Source organism: Leucopleurus acutus, assembly GCF_964270905.1.
Source record: "Leucopleurus acutus genome assembly, chromosome: 2".
In the NCBI taxonomy this organism is placed as follows: Eukaryota; Metazoa; Chordata; class Mammalia; order Artiodactyla; family Delphinidae; genus Leucopleurus; species Leucopleurus acutus.
In genome coordinates this window covers 157,792,611-157,813,833 of record NC_139143.1, presented here as the reverse complement: position 1 = coordinate 157,813,833, position 21,223 = coordinate 157,792,611, and the positions used below count along the sequence as shown (strand labels likewise).

The window sequence follows — 21,223 nt, the reverse complement described above, 5'->3', positions numbered from 1 at the left end:
CTCTGTTTTCCCCTAACCACCTCCAGCCCTAGGCAGCCACAAATCTACTTTCTATTACTGTAGATTTGCCTGTCCTGGACATTTTATATAAATAGAATCATACATTGTGTGGACTTTTGTGACTGGCTTCTTTCACTTTGCGTTCAGGATTCATCCATGCTGAAGCATGTATCAATACTTCATTCTTTTTCATGATGAAGTAATATTCCATTGTGGATATACCACATTTTATTTATCCTGCCAACTTTAATAATTTAATAGCCAGTTATTTTACCGGCAAAAGTGAGTTTATATGGGAATAGAAGAGGACTTGCAATTCAAGAAATGTAAGCTATGGTGAACCATAGGTAAATTCAGAAAACAAGGAAGGGGAACTTGCTTTTATAGGGAAAAGAATGGGATTTGGGAGGGGCTGTGATAACCAGAGAGTCCACTGGAGGAAGCTGGGAGTCCAGAGTATAGAGGCTTCTTATTGGTTGGACTGCTACAGTCTCTGATTGGCTGGGCTGTCCTGGGGTGGAGAGAAGTTTTCTACCTCCTTCTGGATAGTATAGTAGAGCCACCTTTCGGTTGGAGAGCTGGCACATCTCTTCCTGTTTGGAGTAATTGATGGTACCTGGTAGGGTGTGAGAGCTCTTCCTACAGGCCTGTCCTGACTCCAATTTTAGCTGAGGTTTCTTTAATTCCATATTTCCACCTTTTGCTTAAGCTCTGTCCTTGAAAGCATTGCTGATCAAGAGTCAGGATCTCCACATGTAGTAGTTTGTCCCTCAGACCTTCCCTGGTTGTCATATTCCATGTCAAAGGGAAAATACTCAAATTAGAAACCTCATGAGGGCACATTTGAGTAACTCTCAGGAATTTCTTGTTAAGAGTCCATATTTACTCAAGGTTGTAAGTGCTATAAATTATCCTGAAGAACTGAGCTAGCATCATCTGATTAGGCAGGTCATTTTTATAAAGATTTGAGAAGTAACAGATGCAGAACTTAGCAAGTGTATACAGCAGAATTTAAAACAGCTTCACAAATCCAGTTTGCAAGGTGGTTCTAAACCAGGAACCCAGACCCAAAGATGGCCAGTTGAATACATCAAAAGACGGTGGGTTGTCAGGTGAAATTGGCTGTAACCAGTGTGCTTGCTCTTTAATTTTATGTAATTGGGTCTTTACTTCCCCAGAGGCATTTACCCACATTTAACAAGAGGTGTTTGCTATTGCACAGATGCCTCCTTGTTCAGCAAGTAAGTAATCAAGGGCTGTGTGGTGATCCAAAACCACTTTGGCCAATGAGATAGGTGAACACTGCACAGCTGAAACTGTGTTGGTTATGGAGTCAGCTAACTCCTAATGTCAGGGAGAGGTTCCTGATTATTTGTTCATTGGTGCTCACTCTGATCCATCGGAAGAAAGCTCTCCCTACAGAGGCAAAACCAGAATCTTGAATGCCTCCTGGACGTTCTCGCTTAAAGTGGTTGTAAAGGTTTAATGGGATGGACCAATGAGAGGCTTCTGTTTGATTATGTAGGGAGAACAAGACAGTGAATATTAGCAAGGGTAGGGCTTCTCTGGTGGTGCAGTGGTTGAGAATCGGCCTGCCAATGCAGGGGACACGGGTTCAAGCCCTGGTCCGGGAAGATCCCACATGCCACGGAGCAGCTGAGCCCGTGAGCCACAACTGCTGAGCCTGCGCTCTAGAGCTGGCAAGCCACAACTACTGAAGCCCTCGCACCTGAGCAGCCAAAAAAAAAAGTGTATATATACATATATATATATATATATATATATACACACACATATATATATACATATATATATGTATGTATATATATATATATACATATATATATATGGCAAGGGTACACTGTCCTTGTATTCTCCAGCTATCAAGGCAATGAGTTGCCCAAGCATAAAAGCATTCCCAAAACTTCTACATATGAAGGTGTAACCAGGCGATATAAGGCCCCTACATAAATGATAGCATCTATGGAGTCATTTGTTGGCACAGAGGTGTTAGCATTACTTAACCAAGGCTCACACATTAGGTTGTTACACACCAAGAGGTTACCTAGACATATAGATGTGTCAGCAAGTTTACAAATGATGCGACTTACACTGGCAACTCCATAGAACCTTTCATACAAATATTTAAAAGATCTTGTTTTCCCATTCCAAGGTTGGGTCAAATGGAAGCAGGGGGACTCCCTGGTGGCACAGTGGTTAAGAATCCACCTGCCAATGCAGGGGACATGGGTTCAATCCCTGGTCCGGGAAGATCCCACATGCCGCGGGGCAACTAAGCCCGTGTGCCACAACTACTGAGCCTATGCTCTAGAGCCTGTGAGCCACAACTACTGAAGCCCATGCACTGCAACTACTGAAGCCCGGGCGCTCTAGGGCCGGTGCTCTGCAACAAGAGAAGCCACCACAATGATAAGCCCATACACCGCAACGAAGTGTAGCCCCTGCTCGCCGCAACTAGAGAAAGCCTGCGCACGGCAACGAAGGCCCAATGCAGCCAACAACAACAAAAAATTGAAGCAGGGAGTAAGTTTAGGCAGGCTTAGCACACTGACTCTATAAAATGGGCCCATGAAACAATTGGGACAGACAACAGCATTTGGAACCCCAGTGAAATTACTTATAAGGTGAACAAAAGGGTCATTGCTATCTTGGATGGACTGATGTTTCCGATGGCAAATCCAGGAATCAGAGAGGCTTCCCCCTTTTACAAGGGATTGGAAAATAAAAACAAGGGCATTGTCCTTCAGTGGAAGGGAGGGAGAAAAGGTGAGGGACAGTATTGAAAGAAGGTACACAGGCTTGGTTCAGACATCTTGGGAAAGCTGTCAGCCTCAGATATACTGCTTCAGGTCCTAGTGAGCTTTATCTTCAGGTCGCCAGATGGTCCATTTGGGGTTCAGTGCCTTCTTTAAGTGTGACGTGTGGATCCAGGAGTCTACTCCTTGGAGTTTTACAAGGGTTAGTTAGCAGTACCTGATAGGGGCCCTTCCAGTGAGGCTGGAGAGAGTTCTTTTGAAGGTACCTCTTCCAGTACACAAAATCTCCAGGTTGTGGAGTGTGATGTTTGCGGTCTTTGTCTTCTGGTAATGTGCTGCAAAAAGGGGGCTCTACTAGGGCATGGTTATTTTTAATAGATGTAATTAGGCTTTTACAGTATAGAAGTATGTCTGTATCAGTTGTGGATTGAAAGGAGCAGGAGCCAAGTGCAATGGGCATCCTGTTACTAGGAGAACAGACTCCCATTGAAGCTATGCAGATACATACATTGTCATGAAAAACAAGAATATTTAATAAGTTTCAGAACTCTTGGGGAACCAGGTAGGGAGAAAAAGATAAATGCTTCAATCATTGTTGCGAACGTACACTTTACCAAATTGCTGTGAGTTATAGATAGCTTAAAGGAGAGGAGAAAAAGGGTCTCTTTACACCTGGAAAACAAAACATTAAAGCAATTGGTTTTCCATTAGTTTTAGAAATCCTTACCCAGTTCAGTCTTATGATCTTAAAGTTATCAAAAACCCTTCTTCCAGAGTACCTGTCAGAGCTTTTTAGATGAATCTCTTTAAAGAAGAAACATATTTGCAAAAGCATTAAAGTAAAGCAGTAACTGCCTATAACTGACAGAAAGACTTGAAAATGCCCATTATTAAATATCTGATGAGAGTTCATTATAGTGGGATTGACAAAGGGTTCTCTTACCTTCCATGACATACATTTTAAATTATGACTCATAACATTGTAATCAGGACATCTTAGAATTTCAGGAATTTCATACAATTTTTGGAACACTTTTATTAACATATACCTATTACAAATAAAAGGTAAAAACGTTTAGTAAACCTTCTTATTTGACAAATGTCTGATAAAATTTAACATATCAAATAAACCTGATTAGCTTAACATTTTACCAGGTGAGAGACAAATTCTTTGAGATTTTCCAGGGGCCTGTGGAAGGTCCCAGAGTTAGTTCAAGGTCAGAAAGACTTCATTTAGAACTCGGTTTGGGGGAAGTTTGTAAAAAATATCAAAAGGTTTTGGACATTTGATCAAACAGGATCATAGATTATTATGAAATGATATTTAATTATCTATTTGATCAAAGTAACAATAAGTAACACATTTCAAAGGCAAATACAAAAGGTTACATAGTTGTAGGCAAAACTTAGCTCTTTTAATATTGAGAAGATTCTGTTTTCTTGAGTAATCAGAGACCAGATTAAGACAACATGAAGCATAGAAAAGAATTTTGGTAAAACACAAATCTTTGTTTTCTAAGGAAATTACTTAAAGGATAGGAAAACCCTTTTTCACAATCTCTTATTAGGAACAGGCCAATAGTCCAATAAAACATTGTCCTTTTAAGAGATTAAAAACAAAATTTGTTTTGGACTAGTGTATTTTGACATTAAACTCATTTTTTAGATTTTTTTTTTTTGGATGTGGACCGTTTTTAAAGTCTTTATTGAATTTGTTGCAGTATTGCTTCTGTTTTATGTTTTGGTTTTTTGTCCCCCAGGATGTGGGATCTTAGCTCCCCGACCAGGGATGGAACCCACATCCCCTGCATTGGAAGGTGAAGTCTTAAATACTGGACTGCCAGGGAAGTCCCTTTTTATTTTTAGATTTTTTTTTACATTAAACTCATTTTTAAATAAATTCATTTTAACTTAGCCAGCTTGACCACACATAAAATTTTTTTCAAAAAATTTTTTTCCATAAATCTTCTACAACTTACTATTTCCATTCAGCTGTTTTTCCTCTTTCCTATTCTGAAATAGTAAGCCTCACTTTAGGACAAAATTATTTTCTTTTCCCTCAATAGAATGCATTTCCATTCTTCTACCTTTTCTTAGCAAAAACACATATCTTACTTTTCTTGCATACATAGTTGTTTCCCCTTATTATTTCTGGTAGCTTTAAACAGTTATGAGTGGTCTGTTACAAATTTATGAGTACCTTTCATAATTCCTAAAAGCATATTTTCCTCATAGGAAATTTTCCAATGTGGTATGTTTACCAGTAGACCCAAATATCTTTAGTCCCTTTGTAAAGGAAGCCAAAAGTAGATGAACCTATTTTAAGTAATATTTCAGTATTTTATCTTATTTGGAAATGATCTAGATATTTAATGACTACCTATTATTTAATTTAACTTAGCAAAACTGTAAGGTTTCAGGATGCCAAAAAGATTTGGGGAAGCTATTTAAAAGGTTTACCTAGAAACTTGTATCTCATCCACATCCTTTCAATTCACTTGTTTTCGACACTCATGAAAAATTTTATCATACCACGCACGTATTTTTCTTGCTGATAAACTTTGTAGCAAAGATAACATGAACTTAGCTGACCAATAAACCCAGGTAGAATAAAAGTTGTATGCCTGCATTATTTTCAGCACTGGTAACTCCAAAGCCATGCCTGTTTTAATTAAACCAATAACCCCAAACTAGCTTTCAAAACTAGATCATGTAAACCCAAAAAGCACCTGGGCCAGTTTACGTTATATTTTAATTCATTTAAGTGTGTGTTTGTTTCTAAGCCAATTAAATAAGGCTCTTTTACAAATTAATTTTAGCAATACCATCCAGAGGTAGAAAAAAAAAAGTACCACGCATATATACATACATATATAGATACACATGAGTGCACAGACAGATGCAGACAGGGACCTTATAGTTTTATTTAAAATGTTAGCCATTTCTCAGGTACAATAATACAGAACTAAGAAGAATAGTTTGATCCAAGGTGTGTTTCTGGCATACTGTAAGGATCCTTTTAGAGCTGTTTTTGGAGTCAAATTGTCTTTTAGAAACTTCTGCATATCCGTCAAAGAATGCAGTCTGTTGTCTCCTGAGTGGCTTGGAATTCTCTCTTTTAAGGTTGCCCCTTAAGATGGACTTAAAGGTTTTACCCTTTGACCAGGCTAGGTGACTTACCGAAAAGCTTCACCAAACAGATACAGAAAGCAAATTTCCTCCTAGGAGTTTTGCAGTCTATTTGTCTGTTTTCAAAAATCTAGGACTATTGCTGTTTAAGTCTTTCCTTTTAGTTGTTTATTTGCTCCAGTTGTCTTAGAAACAGTAATTAGGGGTTTAGCATTTGGATCCTCAGAGGGCCTTATTTTTAAAGGGGCAGGTTTTTGCAGAGGAGAGAGGAAGATGACATTGGGGGCAGGGCCTGGGCGCAAGATGGCTGCCAGAGCAAGAGTCTGAGAGCAGGCAGAGAAGACACACAAGATGGTGCCCAAGACAAAGAATCTGGGGGAGGGGGACACAAGGAGTTTGAGGCTTTGGAAGACATTTTGTTCTTTTTTAGGTTTTTTTGTTTGTTTGCTTTTTGGTTGTTTTGGCCAATTTAGAAACAGAATCTTGCAAAGGGGCAATTTTAGAACTGTGGTCCTCCAATTTAATCTTAAGAAAAATGAATTTGGGGAGATTGAAAGTTCTCCACAATGGCCACTGTAATTCCTGATTACTTTTAGTTTGGCCCACTTAGTTAAAAATGCACATAAAGGGTGTACACAGTTTTTAAACAGGAACTGGCCAGAGTCCCCAAAGGAGGGCTGCCTTCAGAACATTTAGATGACTGGAATCCCATTTCCCTAAGTTCTCCCAGAAACCCACGTAAGTTGATAGAGTCTCAGCCCAGATTCCAAAAGGAATAAAACAAACTCAGTTCCCAGTTAGCTCAATCTCCAAAAGAGAACCTAGCTACCGCATGCTCCAGAAAACAACTTGAGTACTCACCAAGGACAAAGCCTTGAACCAGAAAGGCCGAAACTTCTCCCGTAGAGGACAAAGCCTTTCCAGATCCTGAATAAAGTTGGAGAGCTCAGAACGCGGAAGAGCGGAGCTTGGAATGCGAGAGAAGACTCCCCATATTGAAAGCAGGCAGCAACTCGCTGAAGCGATAAACACAAGGGGCTCAGTGCAGGTACCTCACTTGATTCCATGAGCCATCATCTCTCGGGGTTTGCCTCCTTTGGACCCCACTTGTGACACCAAATATGTCAACTTTAATAATATAATAGCCAGTTATTTTACCAGCAAAAGTGAATTTATTCGGGAGTACCAGAGGAATTGCTATTTGGGAAATGCAAGCTATGGTAAACCATAGGCAAATCCAGAGAACAAGGAAGGGGAACTTGCTTTTATAGGGAAAAGGGTGGAGTTGGGGGTGTGGGGCTGTGATAACCAGAGAGTCCATTGGAGGAAGCTGGGAGTCCAGAGCATAGAGGCTTCTCATTGGTCGGACTGCTACAGTCTCTTATTGTCTGGGCTGTCATGGGGTGGAGAGAAGTTTTCTTCTTCCTTCTGGATAGTAGAGGCACCTTTCTGTTGGAGAGCTGGTGTGGTCTCTTACCATTTGGAATAGTTGAGGATGCATGGCAGGGTGTGAGAGCTCCCCCTACAGGCTTGTCTTGACTCCAGTTTTAGCTGAGGTTTCTTTAATTCCACAATTCATTCATCAGTTGGTGGACATTTAGGTTGCTTCCACTTTTTGGCTATTGTGAATAATACTGCTGTAAACATTCATGTTCAGGCTTTTGTGTGGACATAAAATTTTCATTTCTCTTGGGTATATGTATACCTAGCAGTAGAATTGCTGAGTCATATGGTAACTCTATATTTGACCTATTGAGGAACTCCCAGGCTGTTTCCCAAAGCTGCTTTACCATTTTACATTCCCATTAGTAGTGTATTCCATTTCTCCCCATGCCTTCCACTCTTAGTACTTAAGATGAATGACAGTGATGTCAACCAATTACTTTTCATTTCCCAATTGTGGTACTGAGAGGTACATATCTTTTCTTTTTAAATAGAAATAATACAAAGTAATAGGTATACAGTTTTTTTCATGGCAAAATATAAAAACTTTATTGAGCAACTTTTCATCTTATTCCTTCCCTTTGTCTTAACTAAGTTATCTCTTGAGAATGGAATGGCACCGTACTCTTGATGGTAGCCTATCAAGTACATCTTTTTCCAGATGAAGGAAAGAATGTTATATGGCAAATGACTTAATAGTCTCATCCTGTCCAAAGGTCTCTGGCACATGTGAATATTGCAGGCCCTGCTCTCGTGGAGATTCATATCTTTTTTTTATTATTTGGATTTAAAAAATTAACTGGGTCATAAAGCAAATCCCAGACATCAAGTCATTTTACCCATAAACATTTCAGTATCATCTCTAACAGTAAAGAACTTAAAAAAAATAGCCATTATGTTATTATCTCACATTAACTATAATTCCTTAGTATTTTCTAATACCCAGTTCATATTCAAATATCACTAATTATCTTAAATATGCATTTCCACAGTTGGGTTTTTCTAAAAATCTGGGTCCAAGCAAGGTCCTCACATTTGATTGTTTTATCTTTTAACTATCTTTTATTCTAGACTAATTATTTTTGATAGATCATATTTAGATAATGTAATCACAAAATAATATAAGATAGTACTTAGTAAAGCATTAAATAGGTTATAATCAAATATGAGTCTTCTAGGTTTCTAATAGACTCTTCATTGACCCTGTTGGTAGATATATAAGTTAGAGAACCAGATGGACTAAATTTGAAGCTCCGGCCCTACCAATGTAGGCTGTGTAATCTTGTGCAAGTCAATTTAGTGTTTGTTCTTATTAAAGTTATACATGTGCATAGTTCAAAAAGACAATTCTGCAAGACTTGTTACCAACAAAAATGAACAAGAAAAGCACTCCCCCATTACCACTACTACTTGATTTCCTGCCTCCAAGAGGCGTTTGTTTTCAACTCTTTTAACTAATTTGTTTGATATTTACCTCCAGATCTCTAAATAACATGGTTATATTGCTATTCTTGATATTTCTTTTTTAAATGTTAATTTTTAAACATTTATTTTATCAAAGTATAGTTGATTCATTCTTGATATTTCTGTTTTGAGTATTACCTATTGACTTTCTCTAATGGAAGCTGAAGATTTGGTACTTAGTACTCTATCACACTCACTGCTCCTCCACCACAGATACTAAGTCCATCCTCCCATTCTCCTAATATAGTTAGAACAACATTCAGTCTGTATATTATGGCCATGAAAATGCTATTCATAGATACCATGATTACTGTTTTTTCACTGCACATTTTATTTTTCCTGAAGTCAATAACAGTCTTGCTTTTTATTTTGCTTAGTTTTCTATGTATTGACCACTAATTTAACTCTATACTCTTCCCCAGTTGTATAAATCTGCTCTCCATATGTTCAAACACATTAGTCTATCAGTTTCATTTGCTTGAAGAAATCTCTCTAGGAACCTTCTGACATGCACTGCTCTGGACTGTTTCCTCTCTATCCCTGCTGCCCAACTATGGTCTTAGAGTCTCCCATCACCATCCTTCTCTTTTGGTATATCTCATTTCCTGGATCCCATGTTTTTTTCATTTTCTTCTTCATTTACTGGAACACATCCTCTAATAATATCCTAGGAAGGATGCATGAGAAGTGAATTTCTGAGACATTACCTGTATAAAAGTGTCTTTATTCTAATCTCATATTTAATTGATAGTCTGGCTGGGTATAGAATTCTTGGTTGTAAATTATTTTCCCTCAGAATTTTGAAGATACTGCTCCACTGTATTTTAGGCTTTCAGCGTTCCTATTAAGAGTTCTGAAGCCACTCTGATTTTTTTAAATTATTTGTATAAAAACCTCTTTGTTGTTTTTCTCTCTGGAAATTTGAGTGTTCTGAAATTTCATGATGATGCATTTGTTGGAGGACTATTTTCATCTTGTGCGGTACACTCAGAGGGCCCTTTCAGGCCCCAAAACTCAAGTTCTTTAGTTATGGGGAATATTTCTTTGAATATTTTCTCCCTTCTATTAAAATTTTTTTTTCCTTTTGCTAGAACTTTCATAATTCAGTTGTGATGGTTCCTAGACTGATCCTCTAATTTAAAAAAAAAAAAACACTTTTGTCTCCCATTTTCTATCTTTGTCTTTTGTACTACATTTTGAAAGACTTCCTCAACTTACTTTTTAATCCTTTTTAATTCTGCTATTATGTTTTTAATTTTCAAAAGTTATTTTTTGTTTTTATTCACTGAGTGTACCTTTTTTAAAAAAATGAATTCTACTTTGTGAATAAAATATTTTCTTTCTGAAGATTTTAATGATTTTTTAAAGAGTTTTCACCATTATTTGTGTTTTCTCTTTTTCCACATTACATTTATTTTATTATTATTTTTTAAATATTTATTTATTTATCTGTCTGCACCAGGTCTTAGTTGTGGCATGTGGGATTCTTATTTTTTTCCAGTTGCGGCATGCAGGATTTAGTTCCCTGACCAGGGATCGAACCCGGGCCCCCTGCATTGGGAGTGTGGAGTCTTACCCCCTGGACCACCAGGGAAGTCCCTCCACATGGCATTTATTTTTCATTTGTTTTGGTCTCTGTCTTTATATTAGATACTTTCCTCTAATGCCTTGTGGTCTTGGCTGTCAGCCTATACTTAAGAGTGTAGTGTCTTGTTTTTAGTATCGTCTTCTCTCCTACTTCTAGTGGTACCTGGTGCTGCCAGCAATTGAGCCTTTGGGGAGTTCTGTGGTGTATTTCAGGACATATTTCAGCCTTCCCCACTACCAGTATAGGATTCACCTTTCCTGGTTTTGCTGAGTAAGTTCTTCTTGTTTATCTGCTTTCCAAAACTTCTGTTGCTGGTGTCTCCTGTTCTCTTTGTTCCTGTGCACTTCTAATTTACAACAAACAAATGACCTTTTCTGTCATTTTGAGGGGTTTGGAAGGGAGTGAGGTGTATGTGTAATCTAAATCAGTGTTCAGCAAATGGCTCCTGCACCAAACCCAGCCCTTTCCTATTTCTAAGGCACCATGACTGACACTTTCCCAGGCCCCTAAAGTTCCAAACTTCATCCTAGCATCTCACTCTCAGTCTCAACACATGCCTAGTACCATTTTCATTCCAGCTTCTGTTGCACCAACAGGTGTTTGGAAGCAGTGCCACCCTTTCCCCCTTCCCTCCACCCTCCTAGAGGGCAGTAGGTAGTGGAAATCTCGCTACTCCCAGATTTCCTGGTCTCCCTGTGGTGCTGATGCCCCAGGGGGTGTCCTGCCCCTGCTCCTCAGCTAAGTGCCTTTTGTCTCCTGATGACATAGCAATTTCTTCCTCAATTTCGTGGTGACTCACTTGTTAAAAATAGTCTTTGATGTGTCAAAGCCTTTTTTGAAAGTCTAAACAGGTTGTATTGACTAGTTCCCTTTTAGTCACATGCATTTTTACCTCCTGAAAGAAACTCTAATATATTAGTTAGGTATGATTTTACCTTCCTGAAACCATGCACCCCTCACTTTCCATGCTTCAGCCTCTCCTTCAGTGTTCCCACCCGACCAGCACAGCCTGTCCCAAAAGGTTATCTCACAGCAGCTCAAATACTGTCTCCTCCATATCTTCCCAGCTTCTCCCAGAAAAAATTCTCCCTCTTGCCTCTTAACTCCTGGAGCACCTTTTCTAGAGACCTGTAATATAGTTCAATTGTATCTTTGTATTATCCTCCTGATAGTTCATAAACTCCTTCATGTCAGGTACCATGTCTAATCTTTTGATTAGTCTCTTGAGCTTCGAAGAACTCTGTATATGTTTGGTAAGTTAAATGAATGACATAAATCTAAGGAGAGACTTCTTGAAATAAGTCTACTAAGTCAACAGCCTCCACTTAACCCATTCACAACTGAGTCCCTGCAGTCTGATCACTGTACAGAAATCGTTCCCACTAAAGTTACAAATGCCCTCCCAGTGAGCGATTCTGCAGCATCTTTTCATCCATCAGCTTCTTCCACCTCTTTACCACATTTGGATACTCCTTTTTATAAACAATTCTTACCTCCTCTGGCTTCCTCTGTCCTGCTACTCCTATCTCTGATTATTTCACTGATTTCTCTTCCATATACCACATTCTTCTAAATCAACGGTTGTGTTTTGTTTTCTGTCCTCAGGCTTTTTTTCTCTATGTAGCTTCAGGAATCTCATTTACTCATGTTTTGTTTGTTTGGGATTAGGGTTGAGAGGGAAGAAATTGAGGGGCTCAGACTAGGGGTTAGAGTCCCCCAGGATCTAAGCAGTGGAGAAAGCAGAACAAGACACAGGTAACCATATGGCTATGGAAGTATCAGTTTTGCTGATGGACCAGTAAATCCCCAGAGTTGAGAGCTCTTTCATAAAGCTAGATTGGAGAACACAGCTTAGACCCAAGGTCCAAGTAGGGCCTTCTACTTCTCCTGAGATTTAGACCCTTGGGGTGAGTCGTGCTTGGAACAGGTCATTGGGAATGCAGAAAGTGCTCCCGGGTATTAAAGCATGAGGACTGGAAGGTAGAGGAGGTGAACTTACTCAGACTATAGACAGCCCCAAGATAGCAGGAGACTTAAAAACGAAACTCTCAATTATAGGCCAAGCCTCAAGGGAACTGAGGAAGAGCTAAACCCCAAGGCATCGTGGAAAGATGATCCGTGGGATAGCTGGCTGCCACAGAGGCTGGCACTGGAAGAATATTCTGGATCCAAGGCAGCTCTTTGAGGTGTCATGTTGCCCTCAGCAGCAGCGTTGTGGCTCTTCACTGTGATGCTCTGCCACTAACATGGGCCCCAAGGCCCAGCATCAAGTCCAACCCATAGCCTCCTAGCCTCTGCTCTTCTTTGCTTTTCTGCTTGTATCTCCTACCAGCAGCCCCAACTCTCTGTGCATCCCAAGTCAAGTCTCCAAAAGACACTCCAAAGGCAGAACCTATCTGCCTATGGATTGCCTTCTCTTGGGTCAGGTGCCCACCTGTGGTCCAGCTGTCTGACCAGAGGAGAAGCAGGGTTATGTGGTTTAGATGGAGGCCACACCCACTTAAGCAAAGGTCAGCATCCATTTGCCCAAGGCCAGAATGTAGATATAATCCTTCTTCTTCTTAATCTCTTACTCATGTCCCACAAGTCACTAGTCCTGTAAATTTTCCCTTTTAAACATTATTAGTATCCTTTTTTTTTTTTTTTTCCTGTTGTCACTGCCTTGTTCAGGCTGCCATCACTTCTCATCTGGAATGTTGCAATCTCTTCTACCAGTCTCCTGGCCTTCAGTCTGTCTCCTCTAATCTACCTTTTACTCTGTTGCCAGAACAGTCAATTTGGTTCCCGCATAGCAGTGAAAGTTTATGTTTAAGAGTATAAGTCAGATCGTGTTACTCCCGGGTTTTAAGCAGGGGCTTCTCTCTGCTATTGAAAAATACAGTGCAGACGTCTCTCGATGGCCTCCTACATAAGGCCTCCTACGGATCTGTCTCCTGTCTTCCTCTCCGACCTCATTTCCCACCCCTCTTGTGTTTTTCGTGCTGTGTTCCAGCAACACTGGCCTTCTCGCTGTTCCTTAATGTATCAAGATTACTGTACTTGCTTTCCTTCAGCCTGGAACTCTTTTTCCCTTGGTCTTTTCTTGGCGGGCTCCTGTCTCCCAGTCTCAGCCATACGTCACCTCCTCAGAGAAGCCTTCCCAAAACACCCAACCCAGCATTGCCTATACTTCCCCTCATGGTCACTATTACATCATTGAATATTCTTCATAACCACTTATCACTGTCAGAAGTTTTGTTCTTTTGTTTACTTGCTTTTTTTCAGTCTTCCTGACTAAACTATAAATTCCTTGAGAATAGGAGCATTCTCGTTCTTCTTTACTATTGTATCCGTAAGTCTGGTGTATAGTACTTGCTTAATAAATATGTTGAATTAATGAACAATGAAGTATCGCCCTCATTACCCTTATTTCCATACATATATTATACTTAGCTTTCCCCCTCAGCTTTATTGAGATGTAATTGACAGATAATAATGTGTAAGTTTAAGGTGTATAGTGTGATCCTTTGACAAACGTATGTCTTGTGAAATGATTACCGCAATAAGGTTAGTTAGCACATCTATCACCTCACAGCTACCTTTTTGCATGTATGCGTGTGGTAAGAACATTTAAGATCTACTCTTAGCAGATTTCAAGTGTACAATAAAGTATTGTTAACTGTAGAATGCTTAGTTTTATATGTGTTTTTACTTTACCTGTTAGGTTGCAAGCTACTTCAGGGAATAATTTTTTTCATTCATTCTTACGTCTCTAGGGCTTACACATGGTGGCTAGCAGAATATGTGTGTTGAATGTGTACCATGAGAGGTAGTAGCCAAAATGTAACTCGTTCACTGCATAATTTGACTTTTGGAAGCCTCCCCAATGACTGGAAAGACTAAGCCTCATTCTTCATCCTCTCTTTATATTCTTTTTATCTGCTTCAGAAACCAGACACAGGAAACATCTGACCATAATAAAAGGTTTCCAGTAAATTCTAGGTTTCCTCACTGAACAGAGTCACGTGCAGCAATGCTCTGTTGTGCTTTGGTCTGTAATTCTGTTTGGTCACTTGTATAGAACCCCACATGGCCGCCTCTGGCCTGGGAACCAGGAACAGCTGGAACCCAGGATGTTTGAAATAAAAATGACATATCTCTTAGCCTGAGAGGGAGAAGTCTGGATATTCTTGCTCCGTTTCTTGCAAAACAAACTTCTCAATTTGTTGAACACTGAATTTTCCCTTCAGCTGTCAAAGTGGTTTATAACTCAAATGATCTTACATCCTTTAGAATAAACACAAAAGATGAAGGGCCGAACTGATTCTCACATCTCTGCCTTAAATGCTCAAAGCAACATCCGTCCAAACTTACACAAAACACGATATATGTCCCTAACTTCCTCCTGGAGTTTCTACCCTCTCACTTGCATCTTCTGCAGTTTAAAGGCACATGCTCTTGGGAGCATTCCACTACCACTGGAAATAATATTTACAAAAACTCCAACTTTTCCTTTCCAGTAAGACTGTCATCTGTTTGGTGCTTGCCCCTTGCTCACCATTATCACACTTTATTTTAAGTGCCTCTTAACCTCTCTGCTTCCTTGGCTGGAAGGCAAAGACCAGCTCCTATTCAGCTCCATATCTCTAGTATCTGGCACCAGGCCTGGCACATAATAGGCACTTGATAATACTTGTGAGAAGGAAGGAAGAAGAAACGAATTTTTTAAAAGCCAGTCTATTTAGGAATTGAGGTTGCTGAGGTATATTTAAGTGTCATGAAGTATAACGATGACCTCAGTATAACTAAAGGGAAAAGCTGAATAGCTTTTCAGCATGTACAGTGAATAATGAAGGGAGATCAAGAACCTTCCATCCTTTTGCATTGGTACCAGTGTGTTAGAGGTTAAAATCTTAGAGCTGGATTAGAGAGTTCTTTTTTGACTGTTTTTTTTTTTTTTTCTGAAAATACAAGTTACATGTTCACTCTGGAAATTTTTCAAAAATACAGAGAATAAATATCATCTATAATTCTTTCACCCAGAGACAACTGTTGTTCACATTTAGTTAACTTGTAGCCTTTTTTCTTTACATTTAGATTGAAAACTCTAAAGGAGATTATTTCAGGACTGCTTGTGAGTACAAAGAAAGTAAATTGAAATTGGAAAAATACTTGTCAACTGTGATAAAAATTTGAGATGCTGTTCTTATTGTTGCTCATCTGGGCAGTCAACCCCTCAGAAAGGCTTTCCTAATCTTCATCCAGGTGACTGTGATCTCTCACCTAGAAAGCGCCTAGGGCCCTTTCCTTATTCCCCCTGCACTGCTTTGTGGGAATGCTTTTATCTTTCGAGGATGAGGCCAGGCTCGAACGTCTGAAGCTTCATGGTATAAGGACATTTCAAGGTTGACTTGAATGAGAATCTGTTATGCAGGATGGATCTCTCCCCTCACCAATTTGTGAAATATCACTCAGATAACATCACCTTTGAAAGAAAGCAAAGACATTTACTAGTTTATTCCTTTGTTTAGTGAACATATTGACCACCTTCTGTGTGTCAGTCACTGTCCTAGGCATCAAAGCCTCAAAATGAACAGACAATCCTTATCCTCAGGGAACTTGCAGTTTAAAGAGAGAAAAAGACGAGTAAACAAGGATTATAATGCAGTATAATAAATGCCATAATAGCAGTGCAGTGACAGCCTAAAGAGAAGGGGCAGAACTGATCAGAGAAGCCTTCAAGAAGTGGGGATGATTGCCCTGGGTCTTAATAGAAAAGTGGGAGTTTTTAATGCAAACAGGCAGAGAAAACAGTATGTTTGGTGTCTGAAGACACAAAGATACATATCTCTTTGGAGAAATAGAAGTTGTTTGGCATATCTGGAGCATGAGGCATGAGGCCAAAATGGTAAAGATCTTGAAGGTCAGAGCTTGGAGTTTATCTTACAGGCTACGGGAAGCCACTGAAGCATTTTAATCAAGAGCAAAGACGTAGTCAGGTATACTTTTTAGAAAAATCATGCAGAGTATGAAGGATGATGGAAGTGGGCTAAGCTGGAGGTAGGCGTGTGGTTAAGGGGCATATCAGAACAGTCCTAGCAAGAAAAGGATAGGCAGATGTCCACAAAAGGCAAATCTACAGAGACGGAAAGTAAATTAGTGGTTGCCTGGGGCTGGAGGTGGGAACAGGGCATGACTGGGCACCTGGGCTCTTCTGGGTGATAGAAATGTTCTAAAGCTGCATATGTTGATGGTTAAACAACTCTGTAAATTTTCTAAAAATCATTGAATTGTACACTGAAAATGAGTGAATTTTATAGTATGTAAATTATACCTCAATAAAGCTCTTTTAAAAAGAGAGAAAAATAGGGCCTTCTCTTCTGAAAGGGCACAGTAACATTGAGAGGAAACAGATGTAGGAAACATTGATAAAGAAGTAGAATTTGTAAGAGATGTTGATTGTATCTCATACAAGTTAGGATGGTCACCTGTCTGATTAGACAAGTGTTCTAATTGTGCTTCTACATTTTTGTGAAAGAAAAAAAAAGTCAGCCTTACCTTTTACTTGGTAGGTTTCAAAGCATATGGATCTGCCCTTAACTGGCAGTACAGAATATCTGCCTCTGGATACTCACCAAAAATTGTATCCTGCAGGGCTTCCCTGGTGGCGCAGTGGTCGAGAGTCCGCCTGCCAATGCAGGGGACACGGGTTCGTGTCCCGGTCTGGGAAGATCCCATATGCCGCGGAGCGGCTGGGCCCGTGAGCCATGGCCACTGAGCCTGCGCGTCCGGAGCCTGTGTTCCTCAACGGGAGAGGCCACAGCGGTGAGAGACCCGCGTACCGCAAAAAAAAAAAAAAAAAAAAAATTGTATCCTGCAGCTCTCTGCTACCCAGTTCTTAATAAACACTTGATTATGAGAAAAAGGGATTATGAAGGATTACCTGAAGGAGTTGAAGTCCATCCATTTCTTGAGGCACTGTCTTTCAGCAAACAGTTATTGCCTGCCAGGTGTTATGCTGGTAACATAGCAGTGAATAAAGCAGATATAGTGTCTGCCTTTATAGAGCTTACAGTCTAGCAGTGCAGACAGATGACTTACAGTTATGATAACTCTTGTGTCAGATTTCCATGTGCAATAAGAAAAAATGACATACACCTGAGATCTGAAGGATCATGCTGAGGTGGGATGCTGCCTGTGGTGTAGACGCTGGGCCTCATGCAGCCAGCTAGCATTCCTTTGTAGTGAGTGAGCCTTTTTTTTTTCTTTTTTTTTTTTAAAGGGAACATGGGTTTTATTTATTTTTACTTATTTATTTTTGGCTGCATCGGGTCTTAGTTGTGGCACGTGGGATCTTCGTTGCGGCACGCGGGATCTTTGGTTGTAGTGCATGGGCTCTTCATTGCACCGCGCTGGCTTCTCTCTAGTTGTGGCATGCGAGTTTTCTCTTTCTAGCTGTGGCTCACGGGCTCCAGAGCATGTGGGCTCGGTAGTTGTGGCGTGCGGGCTTAGTTGCCCCACGGCACGTGGGATCTTAGTTCCCCAACCAGGGATCGAACCCACATCCCCTGCATTGGAAGGCGGATTCTTTACCACTGGACCACCAGGGAAGTCCCATGAGCGAGCCTTTTGAATGTGATCCCTTTGAAGTCTGGGGTGTCTGGAGTTCTTTTGGGCCTTATATTATCTTGGTGTCCCTTATAATTGCTTTCATTGAGCTGTATGTTGGCCTATGCCATCATTTGTGTTGCTCCTGTTGTAAGAAACAGCCATAAAGATTCACAATTACTTATTACAGAAATGTTGTAGAAGTTACAGTCTTCAACATCGTGCAGGATCTCCCTTTATTAAGACCCATAAGAGGAATTTCTTTCTAATCACCGTATGGTATTTGCTTTTATGTATGCTTTGCTCTTGTGGTTGCTCTGAGGTGCCCTGTCCCATCCTGCGTCAGGTCTCCACACACAGCATCCTCTCTGCCTGGAATGCCCATTCCTTCTTGTCGGGTTTAACCCTTACTTATCCTTCCGTTCTTAGTTCAGGTGTCACTTCTTTAGGGAAGACTTCCCTAACCAACACCCACTCCCTTCCAAAACTAGGTCTCCTCCTAATAGAAACTTCCTCAGCACTATTTTCTTTTCTTTTTTTTTGCGGTACGCGGGCCTCTCACTGTTGTGGCCTCTCCCGTTGCGGAGCACAGGCTCCAGACGCGCAGGCTCAGCGGCCATGGCTCACGGGCCCAGCCGCTCTGCGGCATGTGGGATCTTCCCGGACCGGGGCACGAGAACCCGTGTCCCCTGCATCGGCAGGCGGACTCTCAACCACTGCGCCACCAGGGAAGCCCTCTTTTCTTTTTTTACTTAATCAGTTTTTAGTTGAATAACTTGTTGGGTAACTTTTTTTCTCTTAGACTGATGACAGATCCGTGAGCGTAGAGACCATGCTTTTTTTTGTTTTCATCTGGATCGCAAAGACATAGTATAGTATCTTGCACATAGTAGATGCCCAGTAAATATTTACTGAACAGCTGAATAAATGAATGAATGTATGTATTGTGAGCACTCAATCTGGTTTATTTTCTCATTTTCTTCAGCTGTTTGGGAGCTCAGGCCTCATTGATTCTACCTGTAGCGTTTGTTTAGGTCCTCATGGCATGCATTTTGTGCACTAACATTCCCCTGACTATATAATATTTTTCCTTCCTTTGACTTCTTCATTTTTAAAATTCCAGTGTGTACTGTAAATTCCTGTAAGTCACTTTATGCCTTTGGGGGGAAGAAATAATAAACATTGAGCATATGAATAGGAAAAGAAAACAAGTCAAAGGGAAATGTTAGTGCCTTCAGCCAGATGCAGGAGGGAAGTTTTCCTTTGCTTTGTTTTAATTTTATTTTCACTATGAGAAGCAAAAAAGAAGTAAATGTGTCCCTTAATTCGGCAGGAAATGCCTCTGAAGAATTTGGGGCATATCTGTGCCCTGAGATGTTCCTCCCAGTGGCACGAGGCTTGGGCTGGGCTCGGCAGGGCCTCCTGGCCCAGTGGATGGGTGAGACGGACCAATGGAGGTTGTCTGTGCAGCTGAGTTCCAGTCCAGTTGACTTTTCCTTGGGAGAGGGTTTGGGCAAAGCCAGTGGGAACTTGTTTTTTTGTTTTTGTTTTGTTTTATTTTTACTGTAAGAAAGAGAAAGAAATGAACTTGTCCTCTTGTGTTGCAGATTCAGTGGTTCTTTCCTTTGACTCCGCTGGACAAACACTAGGCTCAGGTACCACTCCCTTCCCTTCTATCATCCTTTCAGCATTCAGCGCTGGCCACCTTTGAAGTGGAACCTAATGAGGTGGGGGAGGGGGCGTCTGGGGAGGGCAGTGGAATATCTCAGTATTGTGGGAAAATCTCAAGAAGCATTTCTAGGGACCCACAGTCTAGGAGGCAGCAGTGGGCTACAGCATCCAGAAGACTTCTCCAGTTGCTTTAGAACTGTGCACCAAGGAGTTTGCAGCCCCTTCCTTATTCAGGGTGGTCCAGCGTCACAGAAAAGGTGTCTGTTTCCTGTGCACATATCCTGTCTCAGAGAGTGGGGCAGAGGGCGTTGAGAGACCCCAAGCTCTGGGCACGCTGGAGTAGCTAACCATCAGGGCTCTCCAGCAGCATGCCAGGCTGGTGAGAGTATCACAGCTTCCTAGGGACATACACCCTGTTGCGTGTTCACATGCACACCCCGTATACTCAAATACACACGTCCTCCAGGACGGGCACTGTACTGTGCACATGTGCCGACGTACTCCTGCTCTCCCCTGTGTCAACAGTGCAGGACACACAAATCGGCGCACCCGCTGCTTTGACACAAATCACGCAGGCTCAGTGGAGCTCAGCTTTCCCCTGTCGGAGGCAGTCTGCCTGCCCCACAGCACTGTGCTGTTGGCAGCGAACAGAAAGAGCAGATACTTGGGTTCTTCAGCTTGCTGCCATTGTGTCCCTGTGGGAGCCCCAGAATGACTTCACCTCGTGAGGAGAGCATCTCTATGTACCAGGTCTTAATTTTTAGCTGAAGACGGTGGTCCTCGTACCTTAGGTGCCGCCTGTGAGTAACAGGGAGACTTTGCTGGCCTGTTGAGGGCAATTAACCCATTTTGCTGTCCTTAACTGCAACAGATTGATGTTTCACAAAGCAGCAATGAGGTTCCAGGCCACTGTAGCAATGTGGACAAGGGGAAGGTTGATCAGAGAATATGATCGCAGCTGCCACTGTTTGCTGAGGGCCTACTGTGTGCCAGCACTATGCTAAGTGCTTTACACACATCTTGCAAGGTGGATAGTACATCTTTACTTGTAAAGAAACTTAATTCTCAAAGACTTGAAGTACCCTGTCCAGGGCCACTCATATCTGTCCACCCCTGGAGCCTGCACTGTCTGCCTTGTCATCTTGCTGTCTCATACTTTGATGCCTGAGGTGTCCGCATTGAAATGCTGAGATGGGAGAGGTTGCTTTAAGACAGAATGGGCCTTTAGAAAGAGTTTTTAAGTAGATGCAAAGTTGCGTCCATTCACATAGGAAAAAACTGATCAACTTTATTACATTAAAGTAGGACTTCTGTTAATGAAAAGGTACCATTAAGAGAGTGAAAAGGCGGAGTGAAAAAAGACATCTATAACACAAATAGCCAACAAAGGGCTTGCTTCCAGAATAAAGGACTACAAAAATCAATGTGAGTAAAGAAATAACCCAGTATAGAAAAAGGCAAAAGGCCCCAACAGGGACTTCACAAAAGAGGAATCCAAATGGCCAATAACCCTCTGAAAAGGTGTTCGATTGTATTACTACCTAGGGAAATGCAAATTAGCATT

The 21,223-nt window shown here is 41.0% G+C and overlaps 1 protein-coding gene across 2 annotated transcripts in view; it reads left to right on the top strand.

The window, feature by feature from the left end:
• The window catches only part of ST3GAL3 (ST3 beta-galactoside alpha-2,3-sialyltransferase 3), a 236,996-nt gene that overhangs the window by 89,508 nt on the left and 126,265 nt on the right, over positions 1 to 21,223 (top strand). For both annotated transcript variants that reach the window (XM_082834380.1, XM_082834379.1), the window contains exon 3: positions 19,596 to 19,643. In XM_082834380.1, the coding sequence (XP_082690506.1) occupies positions 19,596 to 19,643 (48 nt within the window). The remainder of the gene's footprint in view (positions 1 to 19,595; positions 19,644 to 21,223) is intronic.